The following is a 24,987-nucleotide window of genomic DNA, read 5'->3' as shown; positions in this document are numbered from 1 at the left end:
ATATATATATATATATATATATATATATATATATATATATATATATAGGAGGGTCCTTGGTTGAACTGGTTTGTTCAGAAGTTAGTAGGTCAGGGTCACTCACTGGTCTATGTTCCCGTGGGCAGGGTCATGTAAGAACCCTATGGTGATTGGTATGTCATTTTGGAATGTTTCCTCAACTACAGTGGTGATAACATTTGAGGGGCTGCCTGCGTCTCTCACTTCCCCTCTCTCAACCTGCAAAATGGGCATAAATAACGCCTGTTGATCTTGTGGGGAAAAAACTTTGTACACCTTAAAAAGCCATCATAATGACTCCTTTTTCTTAGAGGCTCTTGGGGTTGGTGGGAGGTGCCCTTTCTTGGAGGTAAGCTGTTTTACTCCTTGGAGAAGGGAGCTGATGAAAGGTCTCGTTGATAGGACAAGGTTTAAAAATAAAAAAAAAGAAAAGAAAAGAAACGCTCACCCTGGCAACAAGAGCTAAGGAACAGCAGCCCCAGCCCCTGGCTGACTGTCCCGAGAGGCACAAAGATTAAGTTACCTGAGCCCTCCCCCTTGATTCAGGTGTTAAAGTTAATCATAATAACAGAGCTCATGTTTCATTGTGGCTCTGTAAACCAGCACTGGCCTCCAGTAGGCTTGTGAGTGGGTGGGGAGTGGCTGGCTTGTCATCCCCCACTTTCACAGGTGAGGAGGCAGATATTTGATCTGGATGGGGGAACCCTTGTGGCCCTGCAGCAGGGGGCTGTCCTGCCTAGGGGCTCAGGCAAGTTTCTCCCCCAGGCTCAAGTATCCCAGATATCAGGTTGGTAAAGGACTGGGCACTCTTCTTCCTTGCCCTGGTTTTAAAAATCTCCACAATTGGAGGATTTGTGAGATAGGGCAAGGAGAATGAATTCTAGAACCAAAGACTGTCAGAGATGGAAGGGCTAGCAGAACAGAGGATGTCCTAGCAAAAGGGACCTTGGAACATGGGATGTCAAAGTTGGGAGAGACCTCTGAGTGTGGAATGTCAGAGCTAGAAAGGACTTTTGAGATGGTCAGGGCCTAAAGTGAGGCCAGTTCCTGGGGAATATCTCTGGAGATGGGGAAGAGTAGGGTAGAGAGGAACCCAGGATCAGAGATGCATCAGCTCCAGTCATTTGCCTAGATCAGCATTTCTAGATAATGTCTACAAACCTTTTCGAGGTCCTAGGCTAAGAGCTTAGTATCTAATGACTTCCCACTGGGAAAGAACCTTTCTAAAAATAAATTTTATTGGTATCTTTTGTTTCTTCTAATTACCTAATTTCCCCTCGTAGCTCTTCCCCATCCCAGAATACCATCCTTTATAACAAAGAATTTTAAAAAATGAAAAAAATCAGCAAAACAAGTCATGAAACATTTTTTAAAATTTGACAGTCTATGCAGTGTTCCACACCAGGGGGTCCCCTACCTCAGCAAAGGAGTAGGGGGAAGTAACAGTCAACTCCAGTTGTTAAGTACCTACTATGTGCCAGGTATGCACTGGGGATACCAAGAAAAGGCGAAAGACAGTTCCTGCTTTCAAGGAGCTCACGGTCTTACCGAGTCTTTTCATATCTCTCCTTTGGAATCGAGCTTAGTAATTTTGCAACATTTGATTTTGGTCGTTCAGTTATTCATAGTCATTGTGCATCTTGTTTTCTCAGTTCTTTTTCAGTTGTTTGATCAGTTAGTGTATGTGTGTGATTCTCTGTATTATATTCGTTTTTTTTTTTTTTGTTCTCCAGTCATTTCAGTCCTGTCTGACTCTTCCTGACCCCATTTGGGGTTTTCTTGGCAAAGATCCTGGAGTGGTTTGCCATTTCCTTCCCCAGTTCATTTGACAGATGAGGAAACTGAGGCAAACAGGGTTGAGTGACTTGCCCAGGGTCACACAACTGGTGTCTGAGGCCAGATTTGAACCCAAGTCTTTCTGACTCAGCACTCCCTCCACCACTTGGAATGGGGGAAGCTGGTACCTTCTAGCAAAGAAGCTAGTGGCTGAATGCACCAGCGGCTGCGAATCAGGTCCCAGAATCAGAGCACTTCAGAGTTGGAAGACCATCTAGTCCAGGGGTGGGGAACCTGCAGCCAGTCTCAGGGCCGAACTTGAGGACCTAGAGGGCCACATGTGGCCTTGAGGCCGCAGGTTTCTCACCCTGATTTAGCCCAACCCATTTCTAGAAGAAAGATGTTGTGACATCCTCCGGAAGTGGCCATCCATTCAGCCTTTGCTTGGAGATCTCCACTAAGGGGCCCAGGACATTGCTTGGCAGGCCTTGCCCTCAGGCCCTCGGGTGAGCACTAATTGTGCCATAGCTTTTTTCTTGAATGAACCCTAAATCAATCCTCCTCTTGCCAATTTCCAGTCATTACTGGAGGGGAAGGGGAAGGAGGGCAGAGAGTTCAGTTGACATCATCTGGGTCGTTGCCTCCCTGTCTGAAGCCTTTTCCAGTTTACAGAACAATTTCAGAAGGTTCATCGCCTTGCCTTGGGCCTTTCCTTTTGAATGTCCTTATCAAGGTTCAAATTAAAAACTGGGGGAAGGAGGAGAAGGGGAGCCTGGCAGGGGAAAGAGGAGCTGCTTGTGTGTCTGCAGGTTTCTGTAGCTAGAGGGCCCCCCCCCCCAGCTCTGTGTAGGCTCTTTGCCTTCTCAAAAGATAAGGAAAGACACCTGAAGGTCCCTTTTGGGGCATAAAACATAGATTGACAGAGCCAGAGAGGTATGATATATATGATATATAGGTAAGGACCATATATCTAGACTATTAACACCTCTCCCTATTTTACAGATTGAGAAACTGAGGCCCAAGGAGGAAAGGCAGTTTTACAGTAAGTCAGTGACAGGCAGATAACAAAGAAATTTGACAATGTCATTAAGTATATTGACCCCTCCCCTCCCCCACAGGGGCCAACTTAGCCTTTTTCCTGTAGTGAGGGCCTCAGAAATTTGTCCAGGAGTTTTCAGTCATTCTTTCTTGATAAAGCAATAGAAATCCCTCCATGCCTTTAGCCATTTCCTGAATCTTATGTCATGGATACTGTGCCGGATTTGGAGTCAGGAAGACCTGAGTTAAAATCCTACAGCTTCCACTTAGTAGCCTTGGGATCCTGGACAAGTCACTTAACTGCTATCTGCCTCACTTTCCTGATTTGTAAAATGGGGATAAGAGAACTCAGCTCACTGGGGATGTTGTGGAAATCAACTTAGACAAGGTGTATAAAGCACTTTGCAAACCTTAAAGCATTCTATAAATGTTAGTTATCATGTAAAACTGTAAAGTGGGGGTAGAGGAGAGGATGTTGTTTTCTCTGTACTTTGCCCAAAATGGAGCTGTGCACATGGTAAGAGTACTGGGCAAATGCTCGTTAGGTAGTTATGCAGCATTCCTTCTGGCTGGATCAGGGCTGGCTGCTTTGGGGAGGGGTCTGTGTCCCTAATGCCCTTGAGAGTTGTACCTCTTCCCAAGCCAGGAAAAGAGGTAGATAATGACTGTCACAATAATTGCAACGCTCATGCTTTTCTCATGCTTTAGACCAAAGATTCTTAACCATCTTGTGCATTCTGGACTCTTGGCTGTCAGTCTGGTGAAGCCTATAGACTCCTTCTCAGAGTAAATGTTTTTAAATGCATTTAAAAAAACATCAAAAACCCCAACAGACTTGCAAACGAAATCGTTCTCTTGAGATACAGTTTTCAAAATATTTTTCAAAAACGAGTTCATGAACCTCCAGGTTAAAAGCCCCCTTTAGAGCTAGCCTGCCTTAGTTACTTGAGAGTCAGTTAAACTTGAGTTTGAATCTTGTCTCCAAAACGGACCAGTTCTGTAACCCTGACTGAGCCTCCTGCTGTGAGCCTTAGTTGATTATCTGTAAAATGGGGATGATAATCCCTGCCCTGCGATGGAGTACAGGATGTGGAGGCACGTGAGGATCCCACAGTTGCTAGCTGTAAGAGACCTTAGAGATAATTCAATCTGTCCCCTTCCCTTCACACCGGAGGTCCAGAGGGCAGAGCTGGAGTCCATATCCAGATCCTGGGACCATGGCTGATACAGCAGCCTTTCCTCTTAGAGCAGCCTAGTGTATCAAGAGAGGTTTTTAGAATTCTCTTGGTCTGTGTTAATGTTAGCTGCTATCATTCTTGGTAACCCCCATTCCTTTTATCCACATCCAGGTCTTTCCTTGCCACTTCATCCCGTATGATTTCTGTTCAAGTCTTTCTATAGACCTGATATAGAGGAGCCACCCCAAAATGGTTATTTTTATATTTTTACTGGTTATTTTAATATTTTGAAGGCCCAGCGTTTATCTGCTATCCGGGGCCCATGGAGGCTAGGTGACCTGCGCAAGGTCATAAATAGTAAGCATTCAGAGACAGGATTTGAACCCTGGTCTTCTGACTGTAGAGCCAGTACACTTTGGATTGTATCAAGCTGCCTCTTGTCAGATGCTTGATGTCTTTCCTGCACTTTCTCCCTTGGAAGTTGCCATTAGGCTATAGCCTCTTTACATATACTGTGTGATCTTCAACTTCCCTTTGGAAATTATTTAATTAATAATAAATGATCCTCCGTGACTGTCTAGAAGGCAGGGGCTCAAATAGCCGAGAGGAGTGAATTCAGACTTCTGGATGGGCTACAGGGAAGATGGATACGCTAGGCAGGCCCAGCCTTGCGACTTCCACAGTCACGTCCCCAGTCCGGGGAGAAGGTTGCTTGGCTCAAGCCAGGAAGCCTCCTGCCTGTTATGCTTTTTGACCCTCTTAGCTCTCTGGAGGAGGGAACTTGTGACTCATACAACACGTGTGGATGCAAATTCTTTGGTGGCTGGTTATCGTTCCCTGAAATGTTTGCTCTTTGGAGGCCCGGGGTTACCGAATTTCCTTGGGAACGTTAGCGGCCTACTTGCCTTGTAACTTGGCTGAGCCGTTGGCCTTATCCCACCCTCCATAATCACAGAATCACAGACCTGGGGAAGAGGACGTTGGAGGGGATTTGGTCTGAGTGATTACCCTTCTCTTGCCTCACTGATAAGGCTTCCTAGTGACTTACACTTAACCAGAACTCACTACCTCCCCAAGCAGCCTGTAATTGTTGAGTTGGGTTTTCCTTATCGGAGACCAAGCTCATCTCTCCTTCCTCGGCTTCTCGTTTTGCCTCTTAGGGTCAAGCAGAACAAGTCTAACTCCTTTTCCAAGGCCTGTGAATGACCACTTTGCTATTTACCAAAGGCTTTCTTTCAAAGAAAGTTTCAAGAAGGTGTTAGAGGGAGAAGTATGCAACAAATATTTGACTGAGAGATGGCTCTTTCAGAACCCAGGAGAGAGTGAGAACCCAGCCAGCTGGTTGTTTAGATTTCCGCCAGCATGACGTGCTTGGCAAAGAGCTTGTGGTTAAATCCACGATTCCTTTCCACCCTTGGCCATCTGTTGAACTGTGACTCCTTCTTGTTCTCTGAATAGGAGACTTGTATTTCACAAGGGGCATAAAGTTCAATTTGCCTTACAGCGCTGTGGTTCGCAGGGTCAGAGAGTCAGAGCCAGAAGGGATCTTGAAAAAAGAATCTCATCCAACCTGTTCCTGTTACAGATGAGCAAACTAAAGTCTCGAGGGGGCAAGTGACCTGCTTTCGGTCATAGTGGTAGTCACATTGGGACCCAGGTCCACTGGCTCCAGAGCGCCATGCCTTTTTCATTATATCAGGCTGTCTTATTCATTATTATTGAACAAGCATTAGTAAGAACTTGCTTTGTACCAGATGCTATGCTGTACACACATTGGGGAAGCAAAGACAAAAATGCCTGCCTTCATGGAGCTTGCATTCTGTTGGAGGAAAACAGTGTGAGCATAGAAAAGGAAATACAAAATACATGTAATGAGGATCTGACTCCATGTTCAGACTCTATCAGCTTGTTAAGAAGGCATCTCCGTGTGCAGAACACCATCTTAGCAGATTCATAGACATTTGCCAAGAGCTCCCTTTCTTCCCCTTCTCCTTGCATCCATCCCTGAGGTGCCTTTGGACACTATCTCCTCCTTCATCCATCTCACATGAAAAGGTGGCTCCTCTTTTTTGTCAAGGCAAACTTATCTCTGCGCATAAGTGACCCCCTTCAATCCTGTCTCCTCCAGCAGGTTGCCCCCTCTTTTGTTACTACACTCTCATGTATCTCAACCTCTCCCTATTGGCTGCCTCCCTACTGCCTATAGACTTTGCCAAGTCTCCTACCTCTTCCAAAAAACCCATATTCGATCCAGCCATCGTCTCTAGCTATCATCCCGTATTTCCCCTCCCTTTTGTGGCTAAAGTGCCAGAGAAGACTGTCTACAGTGGATGCCTCCATTTCTTTCCCTCTCATCCTCTTCTTAACTATCTACAGTTTACAAACTTTACCTTTCAGCCTCAACTAGTCTCCAGAATGAATGACGATCTCATAATTCCCAGATCTGATGGCCCTCTCTTAGTTGTCATCCTCTTGACTTCTCTGTTGCCTTTAGCAGTCTTAATTACCTTCTTTGTCTTGAGAAAAAAAAATATATTTTTTTTGTGATACTATTCTTTCCTGACTTTCCCCTATCTGCTTGACAATTCCTTCTTAGTCACCTTTGCTGGATCTTTATCCAGGTCATGCCTGGTGATGGTGTTTCCTCTCCCATCTCCCTAGCCAGGTCTCTGTTCTATGTCTTCTTCTCTTCTCCCTCTATACTGTTTCATTTGATAATCTCATCAGCTCCCATGGTTATCATCTCTATGTTGATGATTCTCAATCCAGCTCCACCCTCTCTCCTGATCTCCAGTCTCAGACGTCCATCGTCTGTTGGACATCTTGAACTGGATGTCCCAAAAGTCATCCTAGGCTCAATTCTCCCCCAAACTGAGCCCATCTTTTTCTCCCAAGCCTTCCCTTATAAATGTCCCTGTTACTATTGAGGGTATTGCTGCTTTCCTCCCAGTTACTCAGCTTGCAACCCATGCGTCAACCTTAACTCTTCACTCTCTCTCAACTCCTATATCCAGTCTATTGCCAGTACCCATGTGTTTTACTTTCATAACTTCACATACAACTCCTCCTTTCCTCTGACATGGCTACCACCCTGGTGCAGGCCCTTATCATCCCACTCCTAGACTGTTGTAATAGTTTCCCTGCCTCAAATCTCTTCCCATTCCAGCGCTGTTACATTGGTCTTCCTAAAGCTCTGGTCTGACTGTGTCACCTCCCTGTTAAATAAAACCTAATGGTTCCTTGCTATCTCCAGGATCCGTTATAAATCCTTTCTTCTGGCTTTTAAAGCTCTCTGTGACCTGGCCCCTTCCCACCTCTCCAGTCTTCTTACACTGTTCCCGTCCACATACTCTTCAATCCAGCGACGCTGGCCTCCTGGCTGTTCTCCTAACAAGACAGTCCATCTTTTAGCTCTGGGCATTTTCCTTGGCTGTCTTCTATGCCTGGAATTTTCTCCCTCTTCTCTAACTATGTTCCCCGACTTTCTTTCAGTCCTTGCTAAAATCTCATCTTCTAGAAGATGCCTTTTCCTAATCTCCCTTAATTCTAGTGCCTTACCTCCAGTCTGTCCTGTCTGTATGTTATTAGTACAGAATTTTGATACCTCGTTTTCAAATATTTAGTATAATGTTTTAGTATGTTATTAGCACAAAGATGTTTTCATGTTGTCTCCTCCATTAGACTGAGAGCTCTTTGAAGGCAGGCACTGTCTTTCATCTTTCTTTGTATCCCCTGTGCTTAGCTTGGTGCCTGGCACCTAGCAGGCATTAATAAGTGTTTATTGACTGATTGATGGGGTCTGCATATGGCACCAGAATCCCCATTACATATATATGAATTATTTGCAGTGTGAGAGGGTACTAGCAACTTGGGGGGATTCAGAAAGGCCTTTTTTAGGGTCTTTTCTTTTTATCTAGGCAGTGGGGTTAAATGACTTGCCCAGAGTCACACAGCCAGGTTTACACAGCTAGTTAAGTGTGAAGTGTCTGAGCCAGGATTTAAACTCAGGTCCTCCTGACTCAAGAGCTGCTGCTCTATCCACTATACCACCTAGCTGCCCCAGAAAGGCTTCTTTTAGGTGGTGGCCCCTTTGCTGAGCCTTGATGGAAACTGGGGTTTCCAGGAGGCAAAAATTAGGAGGAAGGTCATGCCAGGCATGAAGGATAGCAGTAAAAACACTTAAAAAACCATTTTGTGTGTGTTTTTTTAAACAAGTGATAACTGTAATTTATTAATACAATGACACATGTAGGAAAATGTCTTTAGAACTTTATAAAGCAGACACCTGAAATACTAAAGAAATAAATGCTGTCCATACACAGAGGCCAAGGGGCAGCTAGGTGGCACAGTAGAGAGAATGCCAGGCCTGGCATCAGGAAGACTTGAGTTCTGGCCTCAGATACTTGTTAGCCTTGAGACGCTGGACAAGTCACTTAACCCTCTTTGCCTCAATTGCTATATCTGTAAAATGAGCTAGAGAAGGAAATGGCAAAACTGCTCCAGTATCTTTTCCAAGAAAACCCCCAAAGGGGACATGAAGAGTTGGACACAGAATAACTGAACCACAGAGGCCAGCCTTATTGGAACAGATGCTCATAGCTTTAAAAAATTCACATGACCTTCTGATATTGCAAAAATAGATTGTGAGCATCACAGAACGCTCGCTCAATAAATTAAATAAATAAGCACTCCCTTCGGAAAATTCTGTCCTCGGATCAACTCAGCTAATAGGAAGGCACATTAAAATTAGACATACAGTGGTCTGGCATACAAAAGCCAAAATATAGATATCAATCAGTCAACATTTAGTAAGTGCCTACTATGTACCAGGTACTGTGTGCTAAGATCTAGGGATACAAAACGAGGGAAAAGATAACCCCTGACCTCAAGGAGCAGTCTAATTGGGGAGACAACATTGCTTTTAATTTCATGGGGGAAAAACAATTCCTGCTTGCAGGACACATTTACCCTTGAAAAAAAGGACCATTTTTTTTTCTCTTTTTAGACATTTCTTAATGTCTAAAGTTAACCTTTTCTCGGAAGAGCACGGTTTTCTTTCAAATTCATGTACTAATTACATCTAAAAGAAACCAAGCTCTTCCAGTAATGTTCTTTGTATGGGTAACCAAGCATTGTTTCATGGAGAGTTCTGCTGAGGTCCCAAATGTTGCTGTTTGGCAAGAAACAAGTTTTTTCTTTGCTCACCTGCATGAGTTGGAAAGCACTGGTCTTTTCAACGTGTGTAAAATATCAAAGTATTTTACAATACCCTCGTTTGTCATGTAAAATAGAAGTAATTGCAGATCCTATTGTTCAGGGCTGGAACATTGTTCACAAAGTAAAACACCACTTTTGGTCTGCACTTGGAGTGATTCGTTCAGATTCGTGTTAGTCTTCCACGTCGAGCCTTTGTGAAATAGAAACAAAAACAAAATAAGAAAATACCCACGTAAAAAGAATCTATGTTTTGTTTTAAAATTGACAGTAGACTTTGCTCTTGTGACTTTCAGTGATTGAAGAGAATGGCTTTTTGAGAAAACCTCCAAAGGAAATTCTTTCTCCCGGCCTGGTCCCCTGTATCCACGGTCTGGGTCCCTCTCTTCATGGCCTGGTCTCCTCTCTTTCTTCGTAGCTAGGTCCCCTCTTTTCGTGTTAAGGAGAATTCATTGAATAGCCCCATTTTGCTTTTCTTTTTTTTTTGCCTTTAAAATTTTTTTTTGGTAAATTTTCTTATTTTAAACTTAAATACAAAATGAGAAAAGGAAAAAAAAAACATTGCCATTTATACAGCAGACAATAAGAGAAGATTAAATATAAAACAATAAATTTCCATTTCAAGAAAACCTATATAATAAATACTACACATTATTTTCAAAGCTGCCCAGCTTTTCTTTTCTTCTTTGTTGGTTTTCTTTTGTTCTCTGCTGTGCACTTTTTACTTTATTTTCCCCCCTCTCCCCAACCCTCAAGAAGGCTGCAATTAAGTGTGGATACACACACACACACACACACACACACACATATGTGTGTCTGTGTATGTATATACATATATGCATATACAAACACATACACATAGATATCTATAAACATACCCATATGTACACATATCTGTAAACATACACATATATGTAAGACCATACTATGCTTATTTCCTCCTCTTCTCTGTTTCTTTGAAGGTAGATAGCATGTTCCTTCATAAGTCCAAGTCTTTCCATGTTTTTCTAAATTAGCCAGCTCATCATTTCTTACACCACAGCAATATTCCAACCAAATCACATCCTATTTGAGAGATTGTCTATGAAAGTTCTCTCCCAATTTTCTGCATTCCTTCGGTTCTTGACTATGTAGGTTTTATTTATACGAGAAAATTTTAATTTAAAATAATCAAAATTATTCTTGTTAGACTTCAACAACTTCAACAACTTTTTAGACTCTCACCTCATAATGTAGTTTAAGGTCTAATACTGCTGAATCTACTTCCTTTACATCTTTTTTCCCTGGTTTCTTTGAAGTTCCTGAACTTTTCTTCTTCCAAATTAACTTTGTTATTGTTTTTCTAACACAGTAAAATACTTTTTTTATTAGTAATTTCATTGGGATGATATTGAATAAATAGATTATTTAGATAAAACTGTCGTTTAAAAAATTATATTGGCTTTACCTACCTGTGAACAGTAAATATTATTTCAGTTATTTAGCTCTGAGTTTATTTGTATAAAAAGTGCTTTATGTTTATGTTCATATAGTTACTGTGTCTGTTTTGGCAGGTGTATGCTCAGGTATTTTGTACTATCTAAATATTTTAAGTGGTTTAAAACAATATTGAATAATATTGCTGACACATAGTGTAGTCTCTCTTTTTCAGTTTTGATTAAATCTATTTTAACTTTAACTTTGTCTTTGGGGTCATGATTATTATCCCTGCTTTTTTTTTTAACGTATTAAATTCTACTCCTGCCCTTTATTTTAAATTTGTGTATGTCTCTCATTTTTATAATGTTTCCTGGAAGCAAAATGTTGTTGAATTCAAATTTTTAATCTGCTGTTTCCATTTTATGGATAAGTTTGTCCCATTCACATTCTAAGCTCAATTTACTTATTGTGTCTTTTCCTCCCTCCTATTCTTCCTCACTATCCTTCTCACCCTATTTACTCTATCCCTTCTCACTCCTCTGCTTTATTTCTACCTGCTACCTTGCTCTCCTATTCCTTAACCTACTCATCCTTCTAAGAGGGGTTATCTCTTCTCCTCTCCCCCAACCCTATCCTCTTGCCCTCTTATTTCTTTCTGAATTTAAAAGACCTTTATACATACATGCATTCGTACATACATATGTGTGTGTATATGTGTATGTATATATATGTGTGTAATATGTATACACCCTCTTTAACCCATTCCTGATGAGAGTAAGGTTTTAGCACTGCCTATCCTCCCTCTACTAGCTTCTTCTGTATCATTTTTTCCTTTTATGCCTCATTTATATGAGATAATTACTCCTTTTTATCTCCCTTCAGTTTTATTGTTTTTTAGAATCACCCCATCGTACTCAGCTCAGCCCACTCCTTTCTTTCAAACTACTCAAATAATGATGACAATCATAAGACTACTGCTAATATTTTCACATATACAAAGTAAACATTTGATCTTACTGAGTCCCTTATAATTGGTCTTTAACACTTACTTTATATTTCTCCTGGATGTTATATGTCGAATTTTCTCTTAAGTTCTGGAGTTTTTTCACAAAAACCTGAAAGTCTTTGAGTTTATTAAGTATTCATTTTTTCCCCCATTCAGGATTATACTTAACTTTGCTGGGTAAGTTACCCTGTGTCGTAACCCCAGCTCTTTTGCTCTATGGAATACAGTATTCCAAGACCTCCTGCCCTTCAATGTAGTAGCTGTTAGGTCTTGTGTAATCCTTATTGTAGTTCCATGATATTTAAATTGCTTTTTTCTTATTGCTTCCAATATTTTCCATTTAACCTAGGAGCTTTGAAACTTGGCTTATGATATTCCTTTAAGTTTTCTCCTTGGGATCTCTTTCAGGTGGTGATTGGTGGATTTTTTTCCATATCTACTTTGCCTTCTTGTTCTAGAACTTCTGGGCAATTTTCCTTGACAACTTCTTATAATATGGAGTCAAGATTCTTTTTTTAATCATAATTTCAGGTAGTCTATTATATTATTTCTCCTCAATCTGTTCTCCAGATCAGTTGCTTTTCTAATGAGATGTTTCACTTTCTGTTCCATGTTTTCATTCTTTTGGTTTTGTTTTATGATTTCTTGTTGTCTTAGAACATCATTAACTTCCCCTTGCCCAATTCTAGTTTTCAAGGAATTATTTTCTTCCTTAAGTTTTTGATTCTCTATTTCTGATTGGTTGACTTTCTTGTCATAATTTTCTTGGATTGCTTTTATTTTTTTTTCCAATTTTTCTTCAGTCTCTGTTACTTGATTTTTAAAGTCCTTTTTAAGTTCTTCCAAGAACTCTTTTTGTGCTTGGGACCATTTGATGTTTCTCATTGAGAAAGGACTGGCTTTTTTAGCTCAATTATCTTCCTCTGAATATGAACCCTGATCTTCTCTATCCCCATAGTAACTATGTATGGTTGGGTTCTTTCTCCTTTGCTTACTCATTTTATTTATCTATTTGTTTGTTTTATATTTTTTTTTTAGCAGCTATTAGTGCAATCAAGTTGTAGTCCTGAGGTATGGGGACTGATGCCCCAAGCCTCAGGTCTTTCGTACTGTTATTTTCTGAGGTCTGTCTCAGAGGCCAACGTTGGGCCCTCCTTTCCACTCCTAAGCCATAGCTAGGGCCCCTAGCCATGCTGTCTCTCCAATGATCTTGTTCCCTACAGGTTCTTGGATGGCTGCAAACTACAGCTGTCCTCTTTGCCCCGGCACTGAAACCAAGGACTCTGTTCTCCTGCAAGTGCCCCCAGCCAGCAGGGTCCCTGCCCCTTGCTACTGCACCTCCCCACAGCCATAGCCTTGGAACTGTCTGGGCAGCACAGCCGTGCTTGGCCTCTCTCTACAATGCAAGGCCCTTGAGTCTTCTCATACTCAGCTATCAGACCCTGCCAGAGAAAGTTTTTAATGCAGAGGCTGCCTCCCAACTCCAGCAGCCCCCAGGACTTGTTTCTGCCTGGTCTTCTTGGAGGTATTTGCACTTTACTCAGGCCAAACCTCCTCCCCGGAAGTCAGGTTCTCAAATTGTCTTAGGAGGACAACTACTTTACCAGGTGTTTATTTTTGCTACTCTGAGGCGATATTCTTTTTTTTTGTGGAGGAAGTTTGAAGAGTTCTCTGACCTACTCCACCATCTTCCCAGAATCCTCTTCCACTTTTTGCTTTCCAGGTTTCTTCCCTGAGGCTCTTCAGTCTCCAAGCCATTAGGGTTAAAAACATCTTCAGATTTTGGAAGAAAACCTATTCCAAAGATAACTTCTCGCTAATTTTGCATATATGAACAGCAAAACAGGGATATTTAAGTGCCTTACTGTTGTTGTTCTGTGGTTTCGGTTGTATCCGACTCTCCATGACCCCATTTGGGGTTTTCTTGGCAAAGAAAATAGAGTGGTTAAATATCTTTTTGCCCATCAGTAGGTTGCTGAGGTGAAGGATTAGAAGATGGGAGGGTTTTAGGGGCTTTCTGTCCAGATGAACACCTACTGCAGGGTTGAGGAACCTGTGGCCTAGAGGCCACATGTGGCCTTCTAGGTCCTTGGGTGTGGCCTTTTTGCCAAGTCCAAGTTTTACAGAACAAATCTTTTTATTAAGGGGATTCGTTCTGTGAAGTTTGGATTCAGTCAAAGGGCTGCACTTGAGGACCTGGCCTAAGGTATGGTGGGAGGGATGGTTCTTAGTCAGAAAGGGACAGAAGGCTGACAGCCATGGCACCAGAGGCTTGCTTCGGAGGGTGGTGGTGAGCAATGCATAGCTGCAGTGATCATGGGGGGCTGCTGGCAGCATCCAGCCTTCAACCTCATGCTTCATGCTCTGTCTCCTTCCTTTAAAATTTTTAAAGTGCCATAGAATTGTAAGATATTATTACGTGTGTGTGTATTTATGTGTGTGTGTGTGTGTGTGTGTGTGTGTGTGTGTGTGTGTTTGGGGGTCGGAGGGGAGTTGATCAGGAGAATATCTGGTCATTCTGGTCCCTTCCAATTCACTTGATAAGATCATGCGATACAGACCTCTGTCAAAAGGTGGGTACCTCCCATGGAGCAAATTCGTGAATTTGGCCCCTTACTGAATGACATGGGCCTCGTGGAGAGAATGGGTGAGGTCCTTGTGCTGGTCTGCCAGTCACTGGAATTGTCTGCTAATGATTGACTGAAGAACAGCTGTGAACCCCCTGAGAGACCAGGTTTGGAGTCAGAATAACTCAGTTTCCAGAGTTCAAATCTAGCCTCAGACGCTTACTAGCTGTGTGACCCTGGGCAAGTCACCTAACCCTGTTTGCCTCAGCTTCCTCATCTGTCAAATGAACTGGTGAAGGAAATGGCAAACCACTCTATTTTCTTTGCCAAGAAAACCCCAAATGGGGTCATGGAGAGTCGGATACAACCGAAACCACAGAACAACAACAGTAAGGCACTTAATGAATATTTCTTGACTTGAATCTTTGAAAGATATGATTCCTTACCCACGGGGAGCTTAAAGTCCAGTGGATGTTTCTCGGCATAGTGGGGAGAGGGAGGCAGGCAGGCCAGCCTGTGTTGAGGACTGACCTGATGCCGTGGAGTCCTGGGGGTGGAAAGCATTGAAAAGAACAACCATATCCCATTTTCTTGGACATTAGTGCAAAGGAGAGACATTCTGTTCAACGCATAGACCCCTTACCTAATTAGAGGAGAGAATCTAGGCCAATGTTTCTTCAGCTGTGTCCCGTAGAACTCTGCTGTTCCACACATTGTGCCTTTGATGCCAGAGAGATTTTTCTAGCTAAAGTATTGTTGTTGAGTCATTTTTCAGTCATGTCTGAGTTTGTGACCCCATTTGGGATTTTCTTGGTAGAGATGCTGGAGTGGTTTGCCATTTTCTTCTTCAGCTCATTTTACAAATGAGGAAACTGAGGCAAAAAGGGTTAAGTGACTTGTCTAGGGTCACACAGCTAGGTAGTGCCAGAGGCTGGGTTTGAACTCAGGTCTTCCTGACTCCAGGTCTGGTGCTCTATCCACTGTGCGGTATCTGCCCCCATCTGAAGTATTATTGATGAAAAAAATCCATCTTTTCAAGTTTTATTTTGGCATGAAAATAGGCTTAATTTTTATATTTTGTTTGAAACAGAGAGGCAACATTGTATAGTAGAGGGAGGAAGACCTGAGTTCAAATCCTACTTCTGATGTGTCCTGGCTTCTCACACGTGGCCATGGTAGGAAAAGCTGGCTTTGGAGTCAGAGGAGCTGGGTTCGGATCTTGCCTCTGATGCTTACTACCTGTGTAACCTTGGGCAAGTTACTCAGCCTCCATGGGCTTCAGCGTCCTATCTGTAAAATGAATTGGTTCTGCTTGACGGCCTTTGACCTCCTTTCTGGCTCTGGAGCTAGATCTTGTGACATTCTCCAAAGCTCAGTTTCCCTTTCTGTAAAGTCAGGATAACGTCCATGGTACATATCTCAAGGGATTGTTGTCAGGTTCAAGTGAGATGATGTTGTGAAAGTGTTCTGTGCACATGATTATTTTCTTCTTTGCTCAAAAGTTTCATCACTTTCCCCCATGGATGACCCAGAGTCCCGGACAAGCATTTACGAGTTCAGTCAACGTTCTCAAGTGTTTCAGGGCCTGTTGAGTTTGTGAAGAGCCGAATGAACCACATTCACCACTGAACTTCTGCATGCCTGGACCATTGACCTTGAGACAGACCTCCGTGCTCATCTTAGAAAACTTCTTTTTGTAGGAGGCATGTCTGATGAGCATACTGTGCGTGCTGCAGTTGCAGAATCTGTGTCTGGCCCTGTGCTCTTGAAGTCCTACACAGCCCTGCCCAACTGCTCTCTGGATGATATCCGCATGAGCACTGCCTCCAGGTTTGTCCCATTTCCCAACATCACCTTCTTTAAAAAAAAAAAAAATTATTAAAAAAATACTTTTTTCATTGAACAAGAACTGATTTTCTCATCCTCTCATTTCTCCTCTCCACCATTTTGGGGAAAAAGAAGAGAGAAAAACAAAACTAAAAGCTGAACACATAGTTCAGCTAAACATTTTCTTGTATTGGCCACGTCTGAAAACTAGGTCTCCTTCTGTACTGTGTGTCCATTACATCTCTACCAGGAGGTGGGTAACATGCCTTATCATTGGTCCTCCGAATCATGGCTGGCCATTGCATTAATGAGAGTTCTTAGGTCTTCTAATGTTGTTTGTCTTCATGGTGTTGTGGTCACTGTGTGAATTGTTTTGGTTCTGCTCTGTATTATTTCTCGGTGTTATTTTGTACAAGGCTTGCAGGTGTCTCTGAAAACATCTCCCTGGCTCATGCCTCCTGGATCACCATTACATCTTGTAGGTGGATAGATTTGAGAGCTGAGAGAACCCTCAGAGAGTAATTAGGTCAACCCCTTCCTTTTACACACAAAGAAACTGAGGCTTGGGAGGGGTTAAAGTATCAGAGCTGGGATTCGAACCCAGGTCTTTCCACCTCACTTTCTGATGAGCCTCTGTTTCCTCATCTGTAAAATGAGGATAATAATGCTGGCACAACCTCCCTCACAAGGTTGTTTTATAGATGAGGAAACTGAGGCTCCAAGAGAGGAGGAATTTGCCCAAGATTATAGGGCTTGTGAATAAGTAGGATAATAACCCCACTATGCTGTCTTGGAAATATACTTTGGAACATCTATGACTTCATGTACGGGGTGCAGGGACTCAAACAATCTAAGCGTGGAAAAGACCTTGGAATGTAGAGCATGGAATGACAGAGAGAAAGAGATCTTGGGATGCAGAGCCTGGTATTTCAGAGCCGGAAGGAAGTGATGGCGCCCATCACTCCTGTCCCTGTAGCGTTCTCTCTCTGCTTACTTAATAAGGCGTATTTCTCAAAACAGCCTCGTTAGGTAACAGGAAATATTAGTGCCATTTCTGAGAAGTAAAGGGGCTTGTCTGTAGTCCCAGAGCTGGAAAGAATCTTAGAGACCATCGAATCCAAGCCTTTCGTTTTACGAAAGAAGAAACTCAGTCCCAAAAAAGGGAGCTGAGTTATTCAAGAGGGTATATAATCTGGATTCTGCATAAGGAGCGGAGGTGTGACTCTTCGTTGAAACAGATCTCAGCTCCTCCACACCTTGGTAGATAAATGTGATTAGTGGCTCTTCCTTCTGCCCCTGCACCCCCCAAAAAACCCCAACCCAAAACAAGTTGCGCCCAGGCTTTTGGTGAGAAGCCTCTCAGCACCCAGGCTTCAGCTGACATACACTTAGTGTAGAATTAGTTCCTTCTTACCTGAAGCCTTTCTGATTAGATACACAAGACCTACCAGAACTTGGGGCTCGGCTGGCGCCATCTTTGAGAGCCCAGGGTCATCAGTTGTAGAGACAGAGATTGCACTGAAGAGATTTCATCCTTCTAGGGATGAGGGAATTCCTTCTGCCAGTGCAAATCATTGCCTTTTCTGCAGCTTTATCCAGATGACCTCTGGCGGAGGGGCCGCCGAGTGAGGTGGAACTTTAATATTGATGATGATGGCTAACACTTACAGAGTTCCCACTGTGTGCCAGGCACTTTTACAAGTATTATCTCACAATAATCCTGGGAGGTAGGGGATGTTATGATCCTCATTTACAGGTGAGGAAACTGAGACGTCTGGTCTTCTGGATTCCAGGCCAGGCTCTGATCTCTGAGCCATCAGTCAGCTGATTATCTGCAGTACCTCTATCCCACTCCACCACACTGCTTCTCTGTTGGGTTCCATAGATTTAGAAAGCAGACGAGGACCTTCTTACCGAAGGCCCCATGTGTCTGGTGTCCAGCAGGGGCATCTGAAAGCTGATCTTGAGCCAACCTTGTCCACTTGACCTGGATGGCACCCACCCTGAGGTGGGGGAGGAGGGCTGCTGAGAGGGCACAGTGATGTCATAAGTGCCAGCCAGGAAAGTTCCGAGAAGCTGAGTTTTCCCATTTGAATGCCAGCGGATGCCACCAGCCTGCCTACCATCACCAGCATGTCATCTGTCAAACATCAGTGACCAGAGCCAGAAAGAGAGGAGGGTGCCACCCTCCCTAGCGTCCCTGTGGGGAGAGCAAAGTTAGTAGATGTAGAGAAACAGGGTTTTGACCGCGCAGCCCCTTGGCCAGTGATGGACCCAATGGCGTGTCCCAGGGAGTGACAGGTGCCAAGAGGAAGGAGCGGGACAGCAGGCGTTGTCCTTAGATTCAGAAGCTGGAAGGGAGCTTAGAGATCCTCCTCTCCTCCTCCCCTGCCCTTTGACAGAAGGGGAAAAGGACACCCAGAGAGATGAAGTGATTTTTCTCAAGGTTACACAGGTACTAAATATTTAGCACAACCGAGATTCCAGCCCAGTGTCCCCTGTGCAGTTGCACATGGCTGCTCTGCTGCTTGGGGAACTCTGATGTCCCTGTGCGTGCTACCCCCTCCATGTAGGACGGAGACCCTGGAAATCACTCCCGCCAGCCCCTTTGTTGTACAGGTGAAGAAAATGAGGTCCCTTGAGGCATAAAGTCTTCCTTCCACATTATTGATATGTTGGTTATACCATAAGAACTTCTTTGGGGGAGGACAAGGGAAATGAGCATTTATTTAGCACCTGCTGTGTGCCAGGCACTGTGGCAACCACTTTACAGGAATCACATTTGATCCTCACAACAACCCGGGGAAGTTATTATTGTCCCCATTTTACAGTGGAGGATACTGAGGCAAACAGATGTGAAGTGACTTGCCCAGGGTCACACAGCTAGTAAATGTCTGTGGCAAGATTTGAACTCAGGTCTTCCTGACTCCAGGCCTAGCACTTTATCCACTGTACCACATAGTTACAGAGTTCATCAAAACTCTTGGAATCTGGGAGCTTTGGCGCTTCTTGCTTGGTCCTCACAATAACCCTGTAGGTAGGTGCTGTTATTATCTCCAATTTTTTTTAACAGAGTTGGGAAATTGAGGCAGACAGAGGTTAAGTGACTTGTCCAAGGTCACATAGCTAGTAAGTGTCTGAGGCCACATTTGAACTCAGGTCTTCCTGACTTCAGGCCCAGAGCTCTATCCACTTAGCCACCTAGGTGCCTTTAAGGATCTGTGATATCAGATACCCTAGAGTGGCAGGTCACTTAACAGTTTCATGAGTTGCTAGAAAAAAAATCTATCCTCTTATATAGTGGTTTCTAATCTTTTTTGATTGAGTGCCATGATCAGTAAAACATTTTTTGCATGCCATTCCCCGCCTCCCATTATATGTGCATTTATTTATAAATTATTGTACTACTATATTACTATGTACATGTGCTATTAATTATATATATTATAAAATTTACATAAAACTAGAAATTTTTAAAAAGGATGAGGTAGACATGAAATAATATTTGATCCTAGAGTCACTGGGGAGCCATTGCAGTTTACAGAGTAGGGGAGGGACTCTGTCAGACCTGTACTTTTGGAAAATCATTTTAGCAGCTGCCTAGAAGACAGCTGAAGAGGGGAGACAGGAGGCAGAGACCAGTTAGGAGACGGTTGTGATGGTCTGGAAGAGACGTGATGACTCCCTGAACCAGGGCAGTGGATGCCTTGTGGGCGAGGGGGCACCAGTTCGAGAGATCCTGTAGACGAAGATATGACAGAATTTGGCCAATGACTGGATACATGGGGTGAGCGGAAGTGAGGAGTCAAGGACACCGCTAAGACTGAGAACCTGGATGACGAGATGGGTGGTGGTGTGCTCAACGGAGATAGGGGAATTTGGAAAAATGATAGCTTTATGGGGGAAGAGAATTAGTTCTGCTTTGGTCATGTTGATTTAAAATGATTGTGGGATATCTGGTTCAAAATGTCCAACAGGCCATTTGTATTGTGGGATTGGTGTTGAAGAGAAAGATCTGGGATAGAGCCCTGGGCCTGGAGTCAGGAAGACCCAAGTTCAAATTTGGCCTCATAAACTTACTAGCTGGACAAGTCATTTAACCTCTGTTTGCCTCATTTTCCTCAACTGTAAAAGAGGGATCATAGCACTTACCTTGCAGGGTTGTTGTGAGGATCGAATGAGGTAATATTTGTAAAGCACTTGGCACAGTGCTTGGCATATGGTAGGTGCATGGTAAATACTTGTTTCCTTCCTTCCCTTCCTCCCTCACTTCCTTATTTGCTTTGTTCATTCCTCCCTCCCTTCCTTCTTTTCTTCCTCGCTTCCTTCCTTCCAAAGTCACCACGTGAGAAAGCATAGAGAGAAGAGAAGAGAGGGCCCTAGACCAAGCCTTGGGGCATCCTCACCCACAGTTAGGCCTGATCTGAATGATGACCAGAAAGGGAGCTGGGAAGGAGCACCCTGACCAGGAGGAGAACCAAGAGAGAGGAGTGCCCCAAAGACAGAGAGGAGAGGGTGGTCCAGTAGTGGCAGATGCTGCAGAGATCAAGAAGGATGAGGCCTGGGAAAAGGCCAGCAGATCTGGCAGTTAAGAGATTGTTGGTGACTCTGGAGAGGGCGCTTTCCTTGAGTGAGGCATCAAGGAGAAGGAGAAGGCTGAGAACCTGGGAGACTATAAGGATGGCCGGTGGTATTGACAGAAGCAGAGAAATTTGGAAGAAGGGTTGGTTTGAGGCGGAAGGAAAGTCTGCTGTCAGCCTATCCACGCTTGCTTATTCTGTGCTACTCCCAGTTTCCCATCAGCACGTGAAAGGAGCAGGGAAGGGTGATAGAGTGGTGGTTAATTCACTGGCTACTCCTCCAGAACCGCAGTGGGAGTGGCCAGAACCACCGAAGGCCAGCTGTGGGAGATGATGGAGGGGGCTAGGAACGTTAATAGGGTGTTGTAATTGTGTTAAAGACAAAGCCATGGTTGGCTTTGGGAGCAGAGGATGGGATTTGACCCATTTTCCTGCCCTCTGATTGGTTAGTTGTCCATTCCTTGAGGTCTAGTCAATCCTGTGAAGACCCCTGCTGATAGTCGTTCAAACCCTTTCCAACCTGGTAGAAGCAAGCAAAGTGCATATTTCACTTGTGTGGCCTTTGAGAACCAGGGTTACTGCCGTGCCACGATAGGGCAATGGAGGATGGCTTTAGTCTTAGTGTCAGTTGAGTAAGCATTTAGCACATGCCTACTGTGTACCAGGCACTGCATCAGGCAATGAGGTTACAAAGACAGGCCTTGCTCGCATGGCGCTTATGTTCTTCCAGGGAGATGCAACATATACACAAGTAAGTAACTGCAAAGTCATTTCAAGAGGGAGAGAGAGTGCTAACACCTGTGCTTTAAACGAAGACAAAGAAGCCGGGCCTTCTCTGAGGCGGTGAGGAGGGAACACATTCCCTACAGGGGTAACAGCTGGTGTTTGGAGAGCTGCTGCTGGCCGGCCGGTTGGTTGGTTTGTTTGAATTTTGACCTGCTTTATTTTTCCCCCAATTTAAAAAAAGAACCTGAACTAAACAAACATCAATTCCAACAAGCAGGTCTATCTACGTATGTAGCAGAAAGAGGGGGTTTGTACATAAAACTCTGAATTTATGATGTCAGTGGGGTGGAGTAGTGGATGGAGCTGCAGGCCTGGAGTCAGAAAGACTTGAATTCAGATCCAGCCTCAGACACTCAGGCAAGTCACTTTACCTCCCTCTGTCTTCCTCATCTGCAAAATGGGGATAATAACAGCATCTACCTCCCAGGGTTGTTGTGAGGATCAAATGATAAATAATTGTAAAGCACTTAGCCCAGTACCTGGCACATAGTAGGCACTATCTAAATGTGAGTTATTTTTACAACTTGCTTTTCTTTTTAAGTATATAATAAATATAACATGTTACTTTGAAAGCTGTCCTGACTGTGATTCCTTCTGGATTTCTTTCTGTTCTCTTCTGTGCTTTTCAAAAATGTGTGTCACTTTTTAAATTTCTTTTTAGCAGCCTAGCTTCTCTTTGCCTCCCCACCCTACCTCTCCTATTAAGGAGGGGGAAAAAACAACAAGCCTTTGAAGGACATATATATACTCAAGCAAAACAAATTCCCATGTTGCCTGTGTCTGAAAATGTATGTCTCCTTCTGTATCTCGTGTCCCATCCCCTGTCAGGATGCTTCCCTAGCATGTTTCTTCTTCAGCTGTTTTCTGGAATTGAAGCTGCTCATGGTATTGATCGTAATTCTTAAGTGTTTCTTGTCTTTACAAGGTGATTATTGTGTAAATCGTTCTCTTGTTTAGGCTTAACTCACTCTGCATCAGTTCATAGAAGTCTTCCCAGGTTTCTCTGAAGTCAACTCTTTTGTTATTTCTTATGGCGAAATAATAATTCTATTATGTTCATGTGGCATAATTCCCCCAGTGGATGGGCACCCTCTTGGTTCTAAGAAAGAGCTGCTATAAATAGGTACATATAGATCCTTTTCCCTTTTCTTTGATCCCTTTGGGGGCATAGGCCCATCACAGGGCCAAAGGGTATGTATAATTTAGTGACTAGCTATAATTCCAAACTGTTTTCAAGACTGCCTGGGCCAATGCACCAACAGTGTGCTGATGTGCCTGTTTTCCCATAGCCCTTCCAACAATTGTCATTTTCCTTTTTTGTTTTCTTTGCCAATTTGATGGGTATAAGGTGAAACCCAAGAGATGTTTTCATTTGTATCTCTTCGATTATTAGTGAGTTGGAGCATTTTTCATATGCTTATTTGGATTCCTTCTTTTCAAAACTGCCTGTTCATATTTATTGACTATTTATCTGTTGGAAAATGACTATAAGTCTTATGCATTTGAATCAATTCCTTCTTATCTTTGATATGAGAGCTTTATCAGGGGATAAAAGTCTTTTTCTTTATCAGAGAAACTTTCTGCAAGGATTTTTTTCCCCGATAAACTGTTTGCTTTCTAATTTTAACTACACTGTTTTTGTTTTTGCCAGCCAGTTTGCCTGGAGATGTGATGGAGAGTGAGTGAAGAGACATAATGTGAGAGGGCTTAACCCTATGTGTAAAATAAATTTGTTTAATCCCTCAATTTCTTTGAGGGTTATAAAATGCTTTCGCTTTCTTCACAGTTCTCTGAGGTAGATAGTGTAAATATAGCTTCTTAGCCACATTTTGCCAATGAGGAAACTAAGAGTGAGATGACATGACCTACCCTTGGATACCCGGTGACTTCCTGGAAGACCTGGGACTTGAACACCCATGTTTATGGACTCCTGAGTCCATTGTTCTTTCTACTGTAGCTCTAGGATGAAGGGGTCGAATGATCTCTTTAGTCCTTAGCAGCTTTAACAACCTAAGTTTCTTAGCATATTGCCCTATACAGACAACACAGGTGCTCAGTGATTACTAATAGGTACTTCATGATTAATAAAGTTGTGCAGAGTGCTTTAACATTATTTCATTTCATCCTCACAAGAACCTTATCTCGGAGGTAGATATCACAGATATTATAATCCCCATTGTACAGATGAGGAAACCCGAGGATCAGAAAGAGACTTGCGCATAGTTATACAGTTCCAAAGGTAGGATTCGAACTCAGGTTTACCCAACCCCAAAGCTAGCACTCTATCCGTTATGGTGAACTAAAAATACTAAGTGGTTTGTGGCTTCACTTGTACCCAGTTTGAGCTTAGAGAGTTGGAGAAAACTAGCATCCCCTGGCAGGGAACAGGAGGAGACGGGGGATGGGGAAACTTTGTATTGCCCCTTAATTGATCAGTCAACAAGCATTTATTAGGTACCTCCTGCAGGCCAACCACTATGTGAAGTGCTGGGGATACAAAGAAAAACTAAAAATAGCCTCTGTTCTCAAGAAACTCATTTTATATTAACATGTAAAGAACTAAGTACATGCCAGATACATAGACAGTCAATGGAAGGTAGGCTAGAGGGAAAGGCATTATCAACTGAGGGGCCTGGAGGAGGCCTCATGCAGAAGGTGGCATGAGCTGAGCCTTGAAGGAAGCCAGGGTACTGGTACCAGACAGGCAGAGATGAGAGGTAGAGCCTTCCAGGTGTGTGAGGTATCCAGTGAATGCAAAGGCCTGGCGGTGGGAGATGGAGAATTCCGTTTGATAGACCAGTGTAGCTGGATCACAGATTGCAGGAAGGGGAGCAAAGTGTAAGAATACTGAAAAGAAATTGATAAATGGTCAAAGGATATGAACAGGCAGTTTTCAGAGGAAGAAATTAAAGCCATCTATAGTTATGTGAAAAAATGCTCTAAATCATTACTAATTAGAGAAATGCAAATCAAAACAACTCTGGGTACCTCATCATACCTGTCAGATTGGCCAACATGACAAAACAGGAAAATGACAAATGTTGGAGAAGATGTGGGAAAATTGGAATACTAATGCGTTGTTGGTAGAGTTGTGAACTGATCCAACCATTTGGGAGAGCAATTTGGAACTATGCCCAAAGGGCTATAAAAATGTGCATACTCTTTGACCCCGTAATAGCACTTTTAGGGCTGTGTCCCAAAGAGATCATAAAAATGGGAAAGGAAGGGGCAGCTCTGTGGATAGAGCACCGGCCCTGGATTCAGGAGGACCTGAGTTCAAATGCGGCCTCAGACACATAACATTTACTAGCTGTGTGACCCTGGGCAAGTCACTTAACCCCACTGCCTAGCCAAAAAAAAAAAAGGAGAAGAACTCACATGTACAAAAATATTTATAGCAGCTTTTTGTGGTGGCAAAGAATTGGAAATTGAGAGGATGCCCATCAAATGGGGAATGGCTGAACAAGTTGTGGTATATGAATGTAATGGAATACTATTGTGCTATAAGAAATGATGAGCAAGCAGACTTCAGAAAAACCTGGAAAGACTTGTATGGACTGCTGCTGAGTGAAGTGAGC

The 24,987-nt window shown here is 43.2% G+C and overlaps 1 protein-coding gene across 3 annotated transcripts in view; it reads left to right on the top strand.

The window, feature by feature from the left end:
• ACSBG2 (acyl-CoA synthetase bubblegum family member 2) overlaps positions 1–24,987 on the top strand; it is a 56,383-nt gene that overhangs the window by 1,144 nt on the left and 30,252 nt on the right. For 2 of the 3 annotated variants that reach the window (XM_027851136.1, XM_027851135.1), the window contains exon 2: positions 15,917–16,046. The exons of the other annotated variant lie outside the window; for it this stretch is intronic. In XM_027851136.1, the coding sequence (XP_027706937.1) occupies positions 15,922–16,046 (125 nt within the window). In that variant the 5' untranslated portion in view covers positions 15,917–15,921. The remainder of the gene's footprint in view (positions 1–15,916; positions 16,047–24,987) is intronic. 3 annotated transcript variants of the gene reach the window in all.

Source organism: Vombatus ursinus, unplaced genomic scaffold, assembly GCF_900497805.2.
Source record: "Vombatus ursinus unplaced genomic scaffold, bare-nosed wombat genome assembly UNPS02009173.1, whole genome shotgun sequence".
In the NCBI taxonomy this organism is placed as follows: Eukaryota; Metazoa; Chordata; class Mammalia; order Diprotodontia; family Vombatidae; genus Vombatus; species Vombatus ursinus.
This window is presented reverse-complemented; position numbering and strand designations above follow the sequence as displayed.